Below are 15,724 nucleotides of genomic sequence, written 5' to 3'. Positions count from 1 at the left end.
TCGCACCCCTGCTGACCTGCATCGCACCCCTCTTGATATGTACCCCACCTATCACTGTTGACCTGCATCGTATCCCTGTTGACCTGCATCGTAACCCTGTTGACCTGAAACGTACCCCTCTTGATATGTACCCCACCTATCACTGTTGACCTGCATCGCACCCCTCTTGACCTGCATCCTAACCCTGTTGACCTGCATCGCACCCCTGCTGACCTGCATCGCACCCCTCTTGATATGTACCCCACCTATCACTGTTGACCTGCATCGTATCCCTGTTGACCTGCATCGTATCCCTGCTGACCTGCATCGTGCCCCTGCTGACCTGCATCGTATCCCTGGTGACCTGCATCGTATCCCTGTTGACCTGCATCGTATCCCTGCTGACCTGCATCGTATCCCTGCTGACCTGCATCGTATCCCTGCTGACCTGCATTGTATCCTTGCTGACCTGCATCGTATCCCTGCTGACCTGCATCACACCCCTGTTGACCTGCATCACACCCCTGTTGACCTTCATCGTACCCGTTGACCTGCATCGTATCCCTGCTGACCTGCATCGTATCCCTGCTGACCTGCATCGTATCCCTGCTGACCTGCATCGTATCCCTGCTGACCTGCATCACACCCCTGTTGACCTGCATCGTATCCCTGCTGACCTGCATCACACCCCTGTTGACCTGCATCGTATCCCTGCTGACCTGCATCACACCCCTGTTGACCTGCATCGTATCCCTGCTGACCTGCATCACACCCCTGCTGACCTGCATCACACCCCTGTTGACCTGCATCGTATCCCTGCTGACCTGCATCACACCCCTGTTGACCTGCATCACACCCCTGCTGACCTGCATCACACCCCTGTTGACCTGCATCGTACCCCTGCTGACCTGCATCACACCCCTGCTGACCTGCATCACACCCCTGCTGACCTGCATCACACCCCTGCTGACCTGCATCACACCCCTGCTGACCTGCATCACACCCCTGCTGACCTGCATCACACCCCTGTTGCTGGTGTGACTTACCCTGCTGAGCCTGGACACAGCCAATGAGACACATCCTTTGTATTCTTCTGGGTTCTTCTTGACCAGGGCCTCAATCAGACTGGCTGCAGACGTCACAACGCCCTGAAAAACAACGAGGCTGGTCAACGTTCATTTCTCACAAAACTTTATCAAACATCTCAATATTTATCATAATGCTTGAGAACTCTAAACATGATAACAGTTTTTCTGTAGGGGCAACATTCAGTGGCTTGTACCGTATATGACTGTAGATAATTCAATTAAGCCAAGGTATTAACTTGGTCCTCGAAATCTGTAGCAAAATGTTATGTGTGGCACATAAGCCAGAACAAATCCGTAGTGAATTAACAAAGCTAATCTTGTTGATGCAATCCTTATTGCATCCTCAATTCTTTTCCGTTCTATTACTCTGTATGTTTTCACGTTATCACCAGTAGATTGGGAAATCACGTGTGTACAGCCGATTGCTAATTCCGGCTTAATTTATGGTGATTTTAATCCCTGCATAAAACAATGCCTAGCATAACAAGATATACAATCAAAATGGTAAATCATCATGTCTAGTGATGTTTAATCTGAAATTTTAAATTTTTTATTGACAAAAGTTTTTCACAGCGTCAGAACCCTAGAGTCAGAATCCTAGAGACAGAACCCTAGAGTCAGAACCCTAGAGTCAGAACCCTAGAGTCAGAATCCTAGAGTCAGAACCCTAGAGTCAGAACCCAAGAGTCAGAACCCTAGATTCAGGTGTGTGCAGAGTGTGCATGTCTCTCACCATGTGTTGATCGTTGAGCAGGTGGACAATCCGGGACGTCCACTCCCCCATGGGGATCAGGTCGTGGGAGGACCGGAGCAGCTTCAGGAGGGTCAGGGCGGCGCTCTGCTTCACGGAGTCTATCGTGTCGCTGGAAGGGCAATTATGCATGCAGTGAGAACCTGGATTGCCATCAATGGAAATCTTCATGGATTACTTTGTATCCAGAGGAAAAAAACATCCTTGATAATGCAGTGTGTTTTTTTCTCCCTGCAGTGTATTATTGTACAATAAACAACTCCCACTTGTCTTTTATTTCTTATATGAGATATCAACATTATGTACAGCCTCCTAAAGTATGTTGATAAATAGTACAAGTTTTAAAAACATTTACCCAAATCTTACAAATGATGACTCCATGAATCGAATTCGACCTTAGGAAAAGTGTCGGACAAGTCCATTTCACGAACAGGTGGGTTAAGTTTGGTATTTTCCGCACATTCTCACAATCCTCACTTTGATCATCTGTACCTTTTCTCCTAATACTGACTGTCATATCTCTCACGCTTAGGATCCGCATAGCCCAGCTACATCTGTGGGGAACAACTTACTGGACACTTCCCCCTCAAAAGTAACGTCGTCCAATATATGACGCCATCAACATGATCAAGTTGCGAGTGCATATTCAAATCCCTACAAATGGCGTCATGATAAAACAAGGTTTTATCAGGAAATAAACCAGGTTTCATTCTTCATTGTTCTTTGCGATTTATCGCATAGCTATCTTATATATTGTGATAAATAGCCTAGATCCATTCGCTACCATAGCTTGTAACAGTCAATAAGTAGAATCCGCAGAATGTCACTCTCAGAATTTAGCACAGTCATTCAAATGAAACTCAAATCGAAGTTACAGTATGGAATGGGTCTAAAATATCAATGATAATATATACTGGAGATAACACACAGGTCTCTGAGGAATACTGAGAGTGATCCGTATCATTGTTAACAACTCTTTTCTCAACACAAAGTGGATCATATCACTGGAACAGACTTGCATGAAATTTATTCTTATGACTTATTTTTCACATTTTTAGCATCACTGATCCTGCGGGGTCATCAGGGGGATCTTGTTTCATATCATCAGTTAGGTTTCTATTCCAGGAGAATCTCAACACAACAAACCCTCATCTCTAGGGATGCAACTGAGATCTCAATGATGTGACATGGGAGGCAAACTGAATCACTATCTTTTTTATTTCAGTAATCAAACAATAGCTATCACTGTGTATAATTCTGAGAATACTACCTCATAGCCATAAATTCCGTTTTTACAATAATCACACTATAAAATCTTTATTTTTTTTCAACAGACGTCCTCTACGCTGCCAATTTATCCCAATAGTTTTGAGGTAGAGCCTATACTTTGTCACACTGCATCTGTGCATGCGCAAGGCGGGAAAACATCACTTGTTTCCAATAACCTTCATCAACTAGATGTAAGAAATATTGGGGAACTGGGAGGGATGGAACTGAGATCTCAACGATGTGATGCTGGGAGGCAAATTGAATCACTATCTTTTTTATTTCAGTAACAACTTTCTACCATACAATGAAACAAAGAAATGAGCATAGGTACTATGCTTAGGACAGTATTTCAGTCTATGAAAGGTTTGCAGTTTTGCAGTGATGGCTGTTTACCACTTTGGAAAAACCGACATGCACAGATTACCTGTCGTATGATGCAGTAACATCGCAAACCTTTATTTGGACAAATCAGGGATTTGAACACAGGATCATAGGATTGTGGCATCTCTGTGGGATACAAATCCTTGCAGCACCTCAGCTAACTGGGTAACAGGTGCCCCCACCTGTGCTTTAGTTTAAATTCCATTGGTTACAAAACTTGTTTTGTGTCTTACCCCGAGACCAGCAGCCTAGGAATGTCGGAGCTGAGAGTGTCGGCCATCTCACGGCTGCCGATGTTGGCGACGCACTGCAGTGCCAGGTTGACGTGGATGGGGTTGCGACTGCCGAGGTCATTCTTGATTGACTGTATGACCAGCTTCATGAGATCACTGCTAGCACTGATGAGCACGGAGATGAACAGGTAGCCCTGCAGACAGAGTGAGTGAGTGAGTGAGTGAGTGAGTGAGTGAGTGAGTGAGTGAGTGAGTGAGTGAGTTAGTGGTTCAGGGATGAAAATGGATATTTTCCTTTTCAGCTGAAACTTCTTTGCAATGGAGAGTGGTCCAAAATTTGGAGATGTTTATGGGGGAAGCCATCAGATTTTAACAAATTTGTGGTTACTAAAATAATTCCAGCTATATGATGGTGGTCTGTCAATAATCAAGTCTGGGCCAGACAATCCAGTGATTGATATAATGAGCATTGCATTGACAATAACATGCTTCAACCAAGTTAGCGAGTCTGACCACCTGATCCCATTAGTCGCCTCTTACAACAAGGATAAGTCACCTCTTACGACAAGCACAATCACCTCTTACGACAAGCACAATCACCTCTTACGACAAGCACAATCACCTCTTACGACAAGCACAATCACCTCTTCTGGCATGCATGAAGACCTATTCTTTCCCAGATGTCTACGGTGGTGTAGGGAATCGAGCCCAGCAAGACAAGACAGGTAATTAACCCAATGACCCACCATCGTGATTTTATGAACATAATTATTAAACAAATTTTCAGAACATCCTCACAAATGAGTAAATCTGAAAGCCTCCTTCAAAAACCTGTACATAAAACTCTATTTAAATCATATCAGCAAATGTATTTCTCGCTACTGCGCCGCTTGTAGTTTTCAATTTCTTTGTGTGACGGAAACAGCAACAGGGAATACTATGTTGTTGGCAGACTTTCAACATAAGCAGTTCAAAGAACAACATTCTTTGAACATTTGAATAAACAAGTGAAGAAAGGTAATCACTATTCAGTCAAAAAACACGTACTGCCCTTGGGGGGATTTATCTGGTAATGGGATTGTTGATTTTTTGGTATTGGGAAATCCTGATACTCACAATCTGTTTTTCTGTATATTTGTTGGAGCTGAGAAGATTGACTGCCTCCATGTGACCGAAATCAATGTCGTGTCCGAGCAGGAAGATGAACAGCAGCTTGCAGACATATTTCTTCTTCTGGTAGCCATCGAGGGTCTTGTCTCCTGCAACAGATAGTCATCCATTACGACAGGCACCACCTTTAAGCATGAACGGCCTCTCCAGTGCCGTCAGTAAAGGCCACCGTCATAAACCTGGAATACTGCTGAGTGCGACAATAAACAACAAACAGTCAGTGTGAGGAGTGAATAGGGTCTTAAGCCACCTTAAACTATATTCAAATCATATCAGGGTGGGGCTTCACATATTGTACCCATGTGGGGATTCGAACACAGGTCTGCCAGTCAATTAATCAACACCGTAACCACTAGGCTACCCAACTCTTCCAATCTTAAATTAAGAGGTCACTCCTGTCTTTCTGCACTGGAAACCAACCCCCAAACTTGATTCATGACATCAGTTTTATGAAAAGGACATCTGTCATTCTTAATCTTCAACTCTGTTGTTAGTAGTTCTCTGGACCCTTTCCTTCCATCAAGTGACAAACAGTATGGGAGTGTCAACATACGAGCCACTACAGCAGTTTTTGCTGCTGAGTGTGTGCGTTTGGCTTAAAACTGCTTTGAACAATAATAAACACAATTGTAATTGACATTAAATTTGGCACTAGCGAATGAACAAACCATAATTATTATCACTTAACTTATTATAAATTTAAAGTCTCGTATGAACATTTGTTCTCCATATCGGCAATCATAGACGGCAGCCAGTAGGAAGGAGTTGATACTCCCAATGTAAAACATGCTCGTTATCCCTTAATATTTGTTTCTGCATTATCAACTATTTGCTGTTCAAAATACCGCTGATATCCTAGAAAGAGATGCCAATGACTTTATTCACCATGTTACAGGTTTTGAAAAATTTGTTTTTGTTGCTAACAGACAAATTTCTGAACCAGCTTGCGACGTTCAAAGTCTGAATACTTAAAATAACTGTTTTGCAAAATATTGACATGATGATAGTCACTTTTAAAACGACGAAGGAAATACAAAAATGTTCACACACACACACACACACGCACACACGCACGCACGCACGCGCACACACACGCGCACACACGCACACACACTCAGACACACGCACGCACACACACACACAGAGACACGCATGCACGCACGCACACACACTCACACACATACACAGACACAGAGACACACAGAGACACACACACACACACTTGTTCACTGACATCTCCCTGTAACTTAAAAGCTCTTGTCATGATCATATATGATGATATAAACAAATAGAACCTTGAATTATGCAAAGCCTCATTTGTCAACTGGACTATTGTACGTATCTTGCATATATATAATAGCTGATGATTCATCTCAATGTAAATCAAATCCAAATTGTAACATAACATGAAAACCAATCTCAACTGAAGAGAGTAAATGTGGTACCGCACACAGAATCTTCCTCGTATTCAACAGCTTGATGAACACGTAAATAAGCAATATGATCGGCTGGGGAAACTTGTCCCTGAGGAGATGTGGTCTATCAGTGCAAGTCCTGGTGTAAATGGCAGATTGCAGTCTAGCACTGGGAAGTACATCCCTAGAGTGGCAGGCATCAAAGGCCTCATGTCCACTAACATCCACAGTGCTTCCTACAGTAATCAATAGCTCAACAAAACAAGACTCATGGTCAGGAGAGCCCTGAGGAGGTGCTGCCTTGACTAAAAGGTGGGGCAAGGTGGAGAGGATGGGAGAGGATGGGGTAAGGTGGGGAAGGTTTGGGCAAGGTGGGGTAAGGTGGAGGAGGGTGGGGCAATATTAGGTAAGGTGGGGGAATGTGGGGGAAGATGGTTGGGTGGGGCAATGTGGGGGAACATGGTTGGGTGGGGCAAGGTGGTGTAAGGTAGGAGGGTAGGGCAAGGTGGGGTAAGGTGTGGCAATGTGGGGTAAGATGGAAAGGGTGGGGTAAGGTGGGGAAGGGTGGGGCAAGGTGGGGGAGGGTGGGGTAAGGTGTGGCAATGTGGGGTAAGATGAGGAGTGTGGGGTAAGGTGGGGGAAGGTTTGGTAAGGTGGGAAAGGGTGGGGTAAGGTGGGTAAGGTAGGCTAAGTTGGCACAACGAAGAACAAGATAGGGCAGGGTGCAGGGTGGGGTAAGGTAGGGCGAGATGGAGCATAGTGACTAAGTAAAAGGTTAGTACAGCATGGTGACGTAGCGAGACATCAAGTGAACAAGCGAGTCGGTAAGCATGGTAAGTGAATGGGTGAGATGGTGAGTGAATGTATGATTGGTTGAGTCAGTGACTGAACGGGCAAGTCGGTGAGTGAATACTTGAGGGTGAGTTGGTGAGTTACAGAGCAGTGACTATAGATTTGTGCCTTGGTGAGGAGGAGGCAAACGAAGAGACGGGGTCCATCTCTGATGCCATCCTCCACAGCATACAAGCAATGAGTGTCTTCAACAAAACATAGTTCATGGAGAAGAAGGAAACCTGACCCTGTAGAGAAAACACCACCCATCCTTGAAATTCAATTCTGTGAAACAGTAATGACTTCACCTTGACTGCAAAACGACCATGAAACATTAATGACAACCACAAGCACCCTTCAATGTCAGCACAGACTTTCCCAGGATTACGACGGCAGCGGGATCGAGGTTTATAGGTGGTCTTAGGCTGAATGGAACATAATCCCTCAAGCCCTGGTTGCACCATGAAGCAACAAACTGAAGTGTAACTGATTTATAACATGGGCTTTACTTAATCTGCCTGCTACCATACACCATGTTGGCTGTGTGGAGTTCTGTTATATACTACTCAAAAGAAGTTAAGGATCACCTGATTCTTTCATATTACAATAGTTAATCTCTCATGCCATGACAGATTACCTTTACCATGTTTACCAATATGAAAGAATCGGGTGATCCTTAACTTCTTTTGAGTAGTTCACATACCTGGAAGGTTGTGTACCAGCAAGTGTTGCAATGTGTTGTTTTGTTCATCAGTCATTGACTTGCGAAACATGTTTGGATTGTATTTGTGAAAGATTGTTAATTTCATTATAAATCAACAGTAAATTGTTATAGTGAGTGAGTCAGTATGGTTTTACGCCGCTTTTAGCAATATTCCAGCAATATCACGGTGGGCGACACCAGAAATGGACTTCACACATTGAACCCATGTCAGGATTTGTACCCATGTCTTCGGTGTGACGAGCGAACGCTTTAACCACTTGGCTACCCGATCGACCTTTAAAATGTTTAGAGTATACATGTTCCCCAAATCTTTTAACCGAAACACAGAATGCTTGGGGTTGTCTTGACATTACTTATCCCTGACAAGTTTCCAATTTATTTCAGGACAATTAGGAAAAGATCTGTCAATAAACTAACGCTGTGTAATGATTGTATTTACAGTTTGGTGATAACACAGAGTGTCTCAGAGACATTACCAGCAAAGCTCACATGTATGTGTTATCGTGTTATCATATCTCTATTGACATGTTCTCTGTGCTATCAACATGATATAACAGCCATATCACATAGTGATCACGTCACACCCAGACAGTAGGCTGTGTACCTAAACACATCCTCCTGAGGCATATTTTACTTTGGTACAGCTGATTATATTTTACAAATGGAACCGTTTGACCAGTCACAGTGGAAACTTCCCGCGATCTAGCCATTCTGAACACGAAAACTTTATGTTGACACATAATAGTCAAACTACAAGAAATGACTTTCAGCAAGTCAACGTCAGGAACATATCATACATCTATCCACTCTCTGTTGCTGGAGGTTCGTTTCAGGGCGCCAATAGTGATTATCTGACAGTGGTTGCTGAAAATAACCGTGAGTTGGTTCACGATACACACTATTTCGTAAAAATTCATGTGAACAATATTGAATAAAATTTTAATAAAATAACAATAAAATAGATTATTACCCTAAGTCCAGATGCACAATGAACACATTTTGTAAACAGATTTATCAGATCACTGTAATAACAGGATAAAATGGGTACTTCAGTACAAATTTGTTGGCATGGTACTTCTGGTGTTGGTGTTTACGGTACTGTCTTTAGTTTAACACATCAAAAACATCCAACGCATGTAGGTGTTTATTTTGGCTCTTGGCTCTGAGCATCTTTTTCAAGTCGAGTGTTACAATGTGTACTACTTTTAGCTAAGCCTACAAGACCAAACACAACTTTACATGACAAGGGCTTCAGACAAGTGGATTAAGTCACAGCCTGCATGAGTCCAAGTCTATCACTGATGATAAATTACAGTTCTGAGTTAATAAACAACATTACACATCATTCTCACCAGATCATACACGCTCAGTCTAACACTTCAGTTGCACACTGACATTAATTCATGCTGAAATCAAATTGAAACTTGTTAGCATCAAACCAAACAAATCCAACTGCCGTCTTCATTACCCTGATAATCAGTCTCTCCTTGCCATGCAATCTCCACCATGTGTGTGTACACACTGAGTCCCAACATGGTCAAATCAATTAGATTAACACATGAGTGTCACCTGTCATGGAGTGAGTATGGTTTTACGCCGCTTTTAGCAATATTCCAGCAATATCACGGCGGGGGACACCAGAAATGGGCTTCACACATTGTACCCATGTCGGGAATCGAACCAGGGTCTTCGGCGTGACGAGCGAACGCTTTAACCACTAGGCTACCCGACCGCCCCCACCTGTTTTGGAAGACTGTTAGCAGTCCTGTACTTTTGTCCTGAAAACTGCACCTGTCATGGAAGACTGTTAGCAGTTTTCAGGACAATAGTACACACAATTGATAAAATGAAAAACAACAACCCCGAAGTAGGACAAGGAAGATAATTATTTTGGAATTTACCCCCAAACATTAATGAACTCTCTTGGAGAATCTGGAACCCACAGCAGTTAAGGTAACATCATGTTTATGAAGTGATCAAAATATTTTTGTATTGCAATCTTAAAGAGGATTCATCTGTTGATTTTGGGGAAGACGATGTTGAACAAGAGGGGTCCCAAGGACCTTGTTGTGTCCGGCTGTTGTACTAAAGCTATTGGCCCACAAAACTTAACCTGTTAGCAGCAGTGACAAGACCCTGTGACATCCAACTGCAGGACTTGATTAACTTGCACCAGGTGCATGTTGACATGAAAACCTAGTTGCACCAGACAAAACACGGTGATCCCATAAATTTATCAAAGTTGAAACACAGGTAGGTCTGCTGCTCGTGTCACACAAATTAATGGCATATTGCTGCAGAAAGTTTCAGGAACGTGCACATAATCTTGAAGTGTCCACCATTTTGTGATGTCAAGCCAAAGAAAGCATGAAAATTCACAAAACACAGGGATTAGTGATGTAGTATAGTAAATAAAGCTGAGAGGTAATGTGTTCAAAGATCCATGATGTGACAAATATTAGGTTCAGTGTTAGAAATTGACACTAGTCCCATAGTCCTTGCCAATCTGCCCAATAGTTATGGTATCATAAGGACTAGTAGAAATTGTTAAGGGTTTTGTTATATGTTATCATTATAAGAACCAGTGGACTAAAGATGTTAGCTTCTACCGCCGAGGTTCCCCTTTTCAATAACAGGTTGCACCTGTGCATGTATTATACAGATAAATTGAGGCCTGTGCTGTACAATGGTAAAACGTGGTCACCATTAAGCATGGAAGTCAAGGTGTCCATGATATAACCTTGATGCTGCAACTGGAAGACAAAGATTTAGGGGCTCTAGATGCAAACAGTATAGCGGCAAAACCTCATGACACCAGAGACATGGCAGTGGGAGAAACTAACAGTTTTAGTCCATTAGTCCTTATAATGATAACAGAGAGCAAAACCCATAAAAATGACAAATCTTTACTGGTCCTTATGATACCTTAACTATTATATATTTTATATAATTTGACAAGGACTACAGGACTAGGGCTGTTACGATTCACTCTTGTGTTCGGTGAATCAAATCGTATCCATTCATGAATTGAATTCTGTATTTGTGGTCACTAGAATCAAATATTTATGTATATGCAAGCATGTGCATTTACATAAAAATATCCATAAGAAAATATTATATGCATAAATTTCTTCAAAAGACAACACACTTATACTATTTAATTTGACAGTATTGTGGTCACTAGTCATTGTCACATTTGAGCAGATACGAGAACCTGTGTAAGTGCATTATATAAATGTATAATATATTAATCATTAACAAACCATGTTAAATAATGTATGTTGTTATTGCTTCACTGAATATAACAAATAATACATCAGCTTCTGACTTGTTATTGTATTCGTGAATAAATATTCGTATTCGTTACCCTATATTCATGATACAAATCGTATTCGCCTCATAGTGTATTCGTTGCAGCCCTATACACATGTATACAGGACGAGTGCCAATTTCTAAGGTGGCATGGAGAAGCTGAGCCAGCAAGTGTGCTACACGAAGCAGACAGTGACACACATAGCTGTATATATGTGTGTGTGTATGTTGCAGACTGGTGTACATGCCTACAGCAGGCAGTGCCCCCGCCATCTGGCTGACATTTACCCAACATTACAAAACACATGGAGCATCGCCCCCTAGTCCACACCCTGGCCACTGGAGGACATGTTGCCTACATTGTAACCCCATTACTTCTTCTTGTGAAAGGAAAACTTAACGAATCCTTGAGGGTGTGAATGTTTTCTTTTCATATCCAATAAATGGAAACCCTGCACAATGAGGCCTGGAGGTGTGTGAATAGGCGTGGTTTTCAGTATTTTTAATAGGTTTTTGCAACTAATAGTTGCATATTTTCCAGAATACAATGACAGTTTCCTTACTGTTTTATTTCTTATGCAATGGTCACTAATACTCCAGTTATATCAAAGCAGCCTGTAAATAATCAAATCTGGCAAACCAGTGGTTGATAGCATGAGCTACAATTCTTGACAAACAATTTGCCAATCCTCTTTCTAGTCGGCTGTAGGTAGGCTAGTCTCTCTGACATATACAAGGGAAGTATGTCAGGCTGTCTGTAGGCTAGTCTCTGTGACATATACAAGATAGGTGTGTCAGGCTGTCTGTAGGCTAGTCTCTGTGACATATACAAGGGAGGTGTGTCAGGCTGTCTGTAGGCTAGTCTCTGTGACATATACAAGATAGGTGTGTCAGGCTGTCTGTAGGCTAGTCTTTGACACATACAAGGGAGGTGTGTCAGGCTGTCTGTAGGCTAGTTTCTGTGACCTATACAAGGGAGGTGTGTCAGGCTGTCTGTAGGCTAGTCTCTGTGACATATACGAGGGAGGTGTGTCAGGCTGTCTGTAGGCTAGTCTCTGTGACATATACAAGATAGGTGTGTCAGGCTGTCTGTAGGCTAGTCTCTGTGACACATACAAGGGAGGTGTGTCAGGCTGTCTGTAGGCTAGTCTCTCTGACATATACAAGATAGGTGTGTCAGGCTGTCTGTAGGCTAGTCTTTGACACATACAAGGGAGGTGTGTCAGGCTGTCTGTAGGCTAGTCTCTGTACATATACAAGGGAGGTGTGTCAGGCTGTCTGTAGGCTAGTCTCTCTGACATATACAAGATAGGTGTGTCAGGCTGTCTGTAGGCTAGTCTCTCTGACATATACAAGATAGGTGTGTCAGGCTGTCTGTAGGCTAGTCTCTGTACATATACAAGGGAAGTGTGTCAGGCTGTCTGTAGGCTAGTCTCTCTGACATATACAAGATAGGTGTGTCAGGCTGTCTGTAGGCTAGTCTCTGTACATATACAAGGGAGGTGTGTCAGGCTGTCTGTAGGCTAGTCTCTCTGACATATACGAGGGAAGTATGTCAGGCTGTCTGTAGGCTAGTCTCTGTGACATATACAAGGGAGGTGTGTCAGGCTGTCTGTAGGCTAGTCTCTGTAACATATACAAGGGAGGTGTGTCAGGAGGTGTGTCAGGCTGTCTGTAGGCTAGTCTCTGTAACATATACAAGGGAGGTGTGTCAGGCTGTCTGTAGGCTAGTCTCTCTGACATATACAAGATAGGTGTGTCAGGCTGTCTGTAGGCTAGTCTCTGTGACATATACAAGATAGGTGTGTCAGGCTGTCTGTAGGCTAGTCTCTGTGACATATACAAGATAGGTGTGTCAGGCTGTCTGTAGGCTAGTCTCTGTACATATACAAGGGAGGTGTGTCAGGCTGTCTGTAGGCTAGTCTCTCTGACATATACGAGGGAGGTGTGTCAGGCTGTCTGTAGGCTAGTCTCTCTGACATATAAAAGATAGGTGTGTCAGTCTGTCTGTAGGCTAGTCTCTGTACATATACAAGGGAAGTGTGTCAGGCTGTCTGTAGGCTAGTCTCTGTGACATATACAAGGGAGGTGTGTCAGGCTGTCTGTAGGCTAGTCTCTCTGACACATACAAGGGAAGTGTGTCAGGCTGTCTGTAGGCTAGTCTCTCTGACATATACAAGGGAGGTGTGTCAAGCTGTCTGTAGGCTAGTCTCTGTGACATACACAAGATAGGTGTGTCAGGCTGTCTGTAGGCTAGTCTTTGACACATACAAGGGAGGTGTGTCAGGCTGTCTGTAGGCTAGTTTCTGTGACATATACGAGGGAGGTGTGTCAGGCTGTCTGTAGGCTAGTCTCTGTGAGTGTGACACATACAAGGGAGGTGTGTCAGGCTGTCTGTAGGCTAGTCTCTCTGACACATACAAGGGAGGTGTGTCAGGCTGTCTGTAGGCTAGTCTCTGTGAGTGTGACACATACAAGGGAGGTGTGTCAGGCTGTCTGTAGGCTAGTCTTTGACACATACAAGGGAGGTCAGGCTGGAGGAGTGAGTGTGCAGCAAGGTTACTGCCACCGATATCTATCCTCCACATAGGATGTTACTGTGATGCCAAAACAACCACTAGCAAATACAAGAAAGGTAACAGAATATTCAGTTCTCTACAGGTCCACACAGCTTGCTTTCCATTGAGTCCATTTTGATTCAGGCCTAAAACACATGTTCTACCTGACTTCCTGTAGCATAGTGACAAAACTCGGGGACTTCATATTTCACAACACTTGTGATTTCCACTGCACTCAGAGAACATTCCAACACCAAAGCTGCTGACATGCCAGATTTGATATTCAGTGAGCTGGGGTTCATGTGACACCAATATTCAAGCAATATCACAGCAAGTGAATGAGTGGGTGGGTGAGTGAGTGAGTGTGACTCTAAGTTGATACATATTGGTACATTTTTATTACAGGTTCTCATAGTAATGCAGGGTTCACCCCAGGAATTGTTTTGACGTGGGCCTTTTATGTGAAAATTTCATATATTCCAGGGGTACACCAACACTTGCCCATACAGCACAATGTTAAAATGCCCCATTGTATTTAAAAATGTGGGCCATTTTTCAAATTTAGGGGCAAAAAGTACAAGGCCCTAACCTAGCATTATCCCTGCTGATGTGGGAGGAGAGCCTGAAGCAATGCATACGGTAGAGCTTGTGTATGGTAACCAAGGATACTGGGCGACTCGGGGCATCAAACCCAGGACATGCCAGACAGCTGATTGATTGGAAGCATGATGTTAAGGGGCTATCTACTTACCCTTAAACTTGTTTCTGATGTTGGCCAATTCTTTGTTGATTCTTTTAATTTCAGCTTCTTTACTCTTGCCTGTAAAGCAAAAATTATACACTGTTGTGATTATCTACCAGCAACGAAGCTCAATACAGCACTGAAACCATAGTAACAGAAACAATATGAACAATGCTTGTTTGTTTGTTGTTTAACGCCACAATCAGCAATACTCCAGCTATATGACGGTGGTCTGTAAATAATTGTGTCTGGATCAGACAATCCAATGACTGATATGAGCATTGATCCACGCAATTGGGATGCGATGACATGCATCAACCAAGTCAGCAAGCCTGACCACCCGATCCTGTCTTGCAATGACTGGTATGTTGCTGAGAGGGGCTACAAACAAACAAGAATACTTCCTGAATCAGTTTCACAAGGGCAAAAGCCACACAAAATATTTCTCTGGTCTTCAAGAGAGAACTCCTTGCAAGCTGGAGAGAAACATTTTCAAGTCATGAAAACATCCTTCATTTAAACACTTGGACAATAATTACAAGAAATATTGATTGTCTGGCATTGAGGGAGATAAGGTTTTACAGGCAGATGATGGCTGAAGCTCGCAATGGATGCAGCAGGTGCTTCCATATATTGCAGGCAAAGAAGACAGGGGAATAGAAATTGAACAAACACATAACATGAAAATGCAGAGTAATTAAGATTCACATGCCGCAAAGGCTGATGTGTTTTCACTCTGAAGCAGGACATCGTGGGTTTTATGACATAGGTGAGGTGAAATTGGGTTTAACGTCGCGTCCAAGATTATTGCACTTATATAGCGACGTGCATGCACGTGTATGTGTGTGTGTGGCTGCTTGTGCTAGTCCGGACTGATGCCGATTTATAGTGCTAGCTCACTGAGATACCATGCCGCAGTTTAACATGAATACCCCACTCAGACACAGTATACTGACTCCGAGCCGACCAGTCCTTGTTTTAGCCCCTTAATGCCGAGCGCCAGACAGGGTAACAACAAGTACAATCTTTTAACGTCTTTTTGTATGACGCGGCCAAGGATCGAACCCTGGACCTTCCGTTTTATGACATAAGTCTCTTGATGTCACACCACACACTTCCTTGGGGGGTTACCAGCCAAAGGGGGACTTGGCTACTCATCCAGACATGCAACTTGCTGGATTGTGTTTGTCTGATGTTAATGGGTATCAATAGGGGACTTATAACATCAGGCTCAAGGAGAGTCGTATATGTTATCACTATTCAGGCTTTAG

At 43.2% G+C, this 15,724-nt stretch overlaps 1 protein-coding gene across 2 annotated transcripts in view; it reads right to left on the bottom strand.

The window, feature by feature from the left end:
- The window catches only part of LOC124122883 (AP-2 complex subunit alpha-2-like), a 79,571-nt gene that overhangs the window by 37,207 nt on the left and 26,640 nt on the right, over nt 1-15,724 (bottom strand). For both annotated transcript variants that reach the window (XR_007218759.1, XM_048386352.1), the window contains exons 3-7: nt 14,463-14,531; nt 4,818-4,960; nt 3,702-3,895; nt 1,801-1,930; nt 1,026-1,127 (exon numbers count right to left, since the gene is read on the bottom strand). Coding sequence is in view for 1 of the 2 variants with exons in the window: in XM_048386352.1 (XP_048242309.1) it covers nt 1,026-1,127; nt 1,801-1,930; nt 3,702-3,895; nt 4,818-4,960; nt 14,463-14,531 (638 nt within the window). In the remaining variant the exon portion in view is untranslated. The remainder of the gene's footprint in view (nt 1-1,025; nt 1,128-1,800; nt 1,931-3,701; nt 3,896-4,817; nt 4,961-14,462; nt 14,532-15,724) is intronic.

Source organism: Haliotis rufescens, unplaced genomic scaffold, assembly GCF_023055435.1.
Source record: "Haliotis rufescens isolate VD_foot unplaced genomic scaffold, xgHalRufe1.0.p SCAF_6, whole genome shotgun sequence".
NCBI classification, from domain to species: Eukaryota; Metazoa; Mollusca; class Gastropoda; order Lepetellida; family Haliotidae; genus Haliotis; species Haliotis rufescens.
This window is presented reverse-complemented; position numbering and strand designations above follow the sequence as displayed.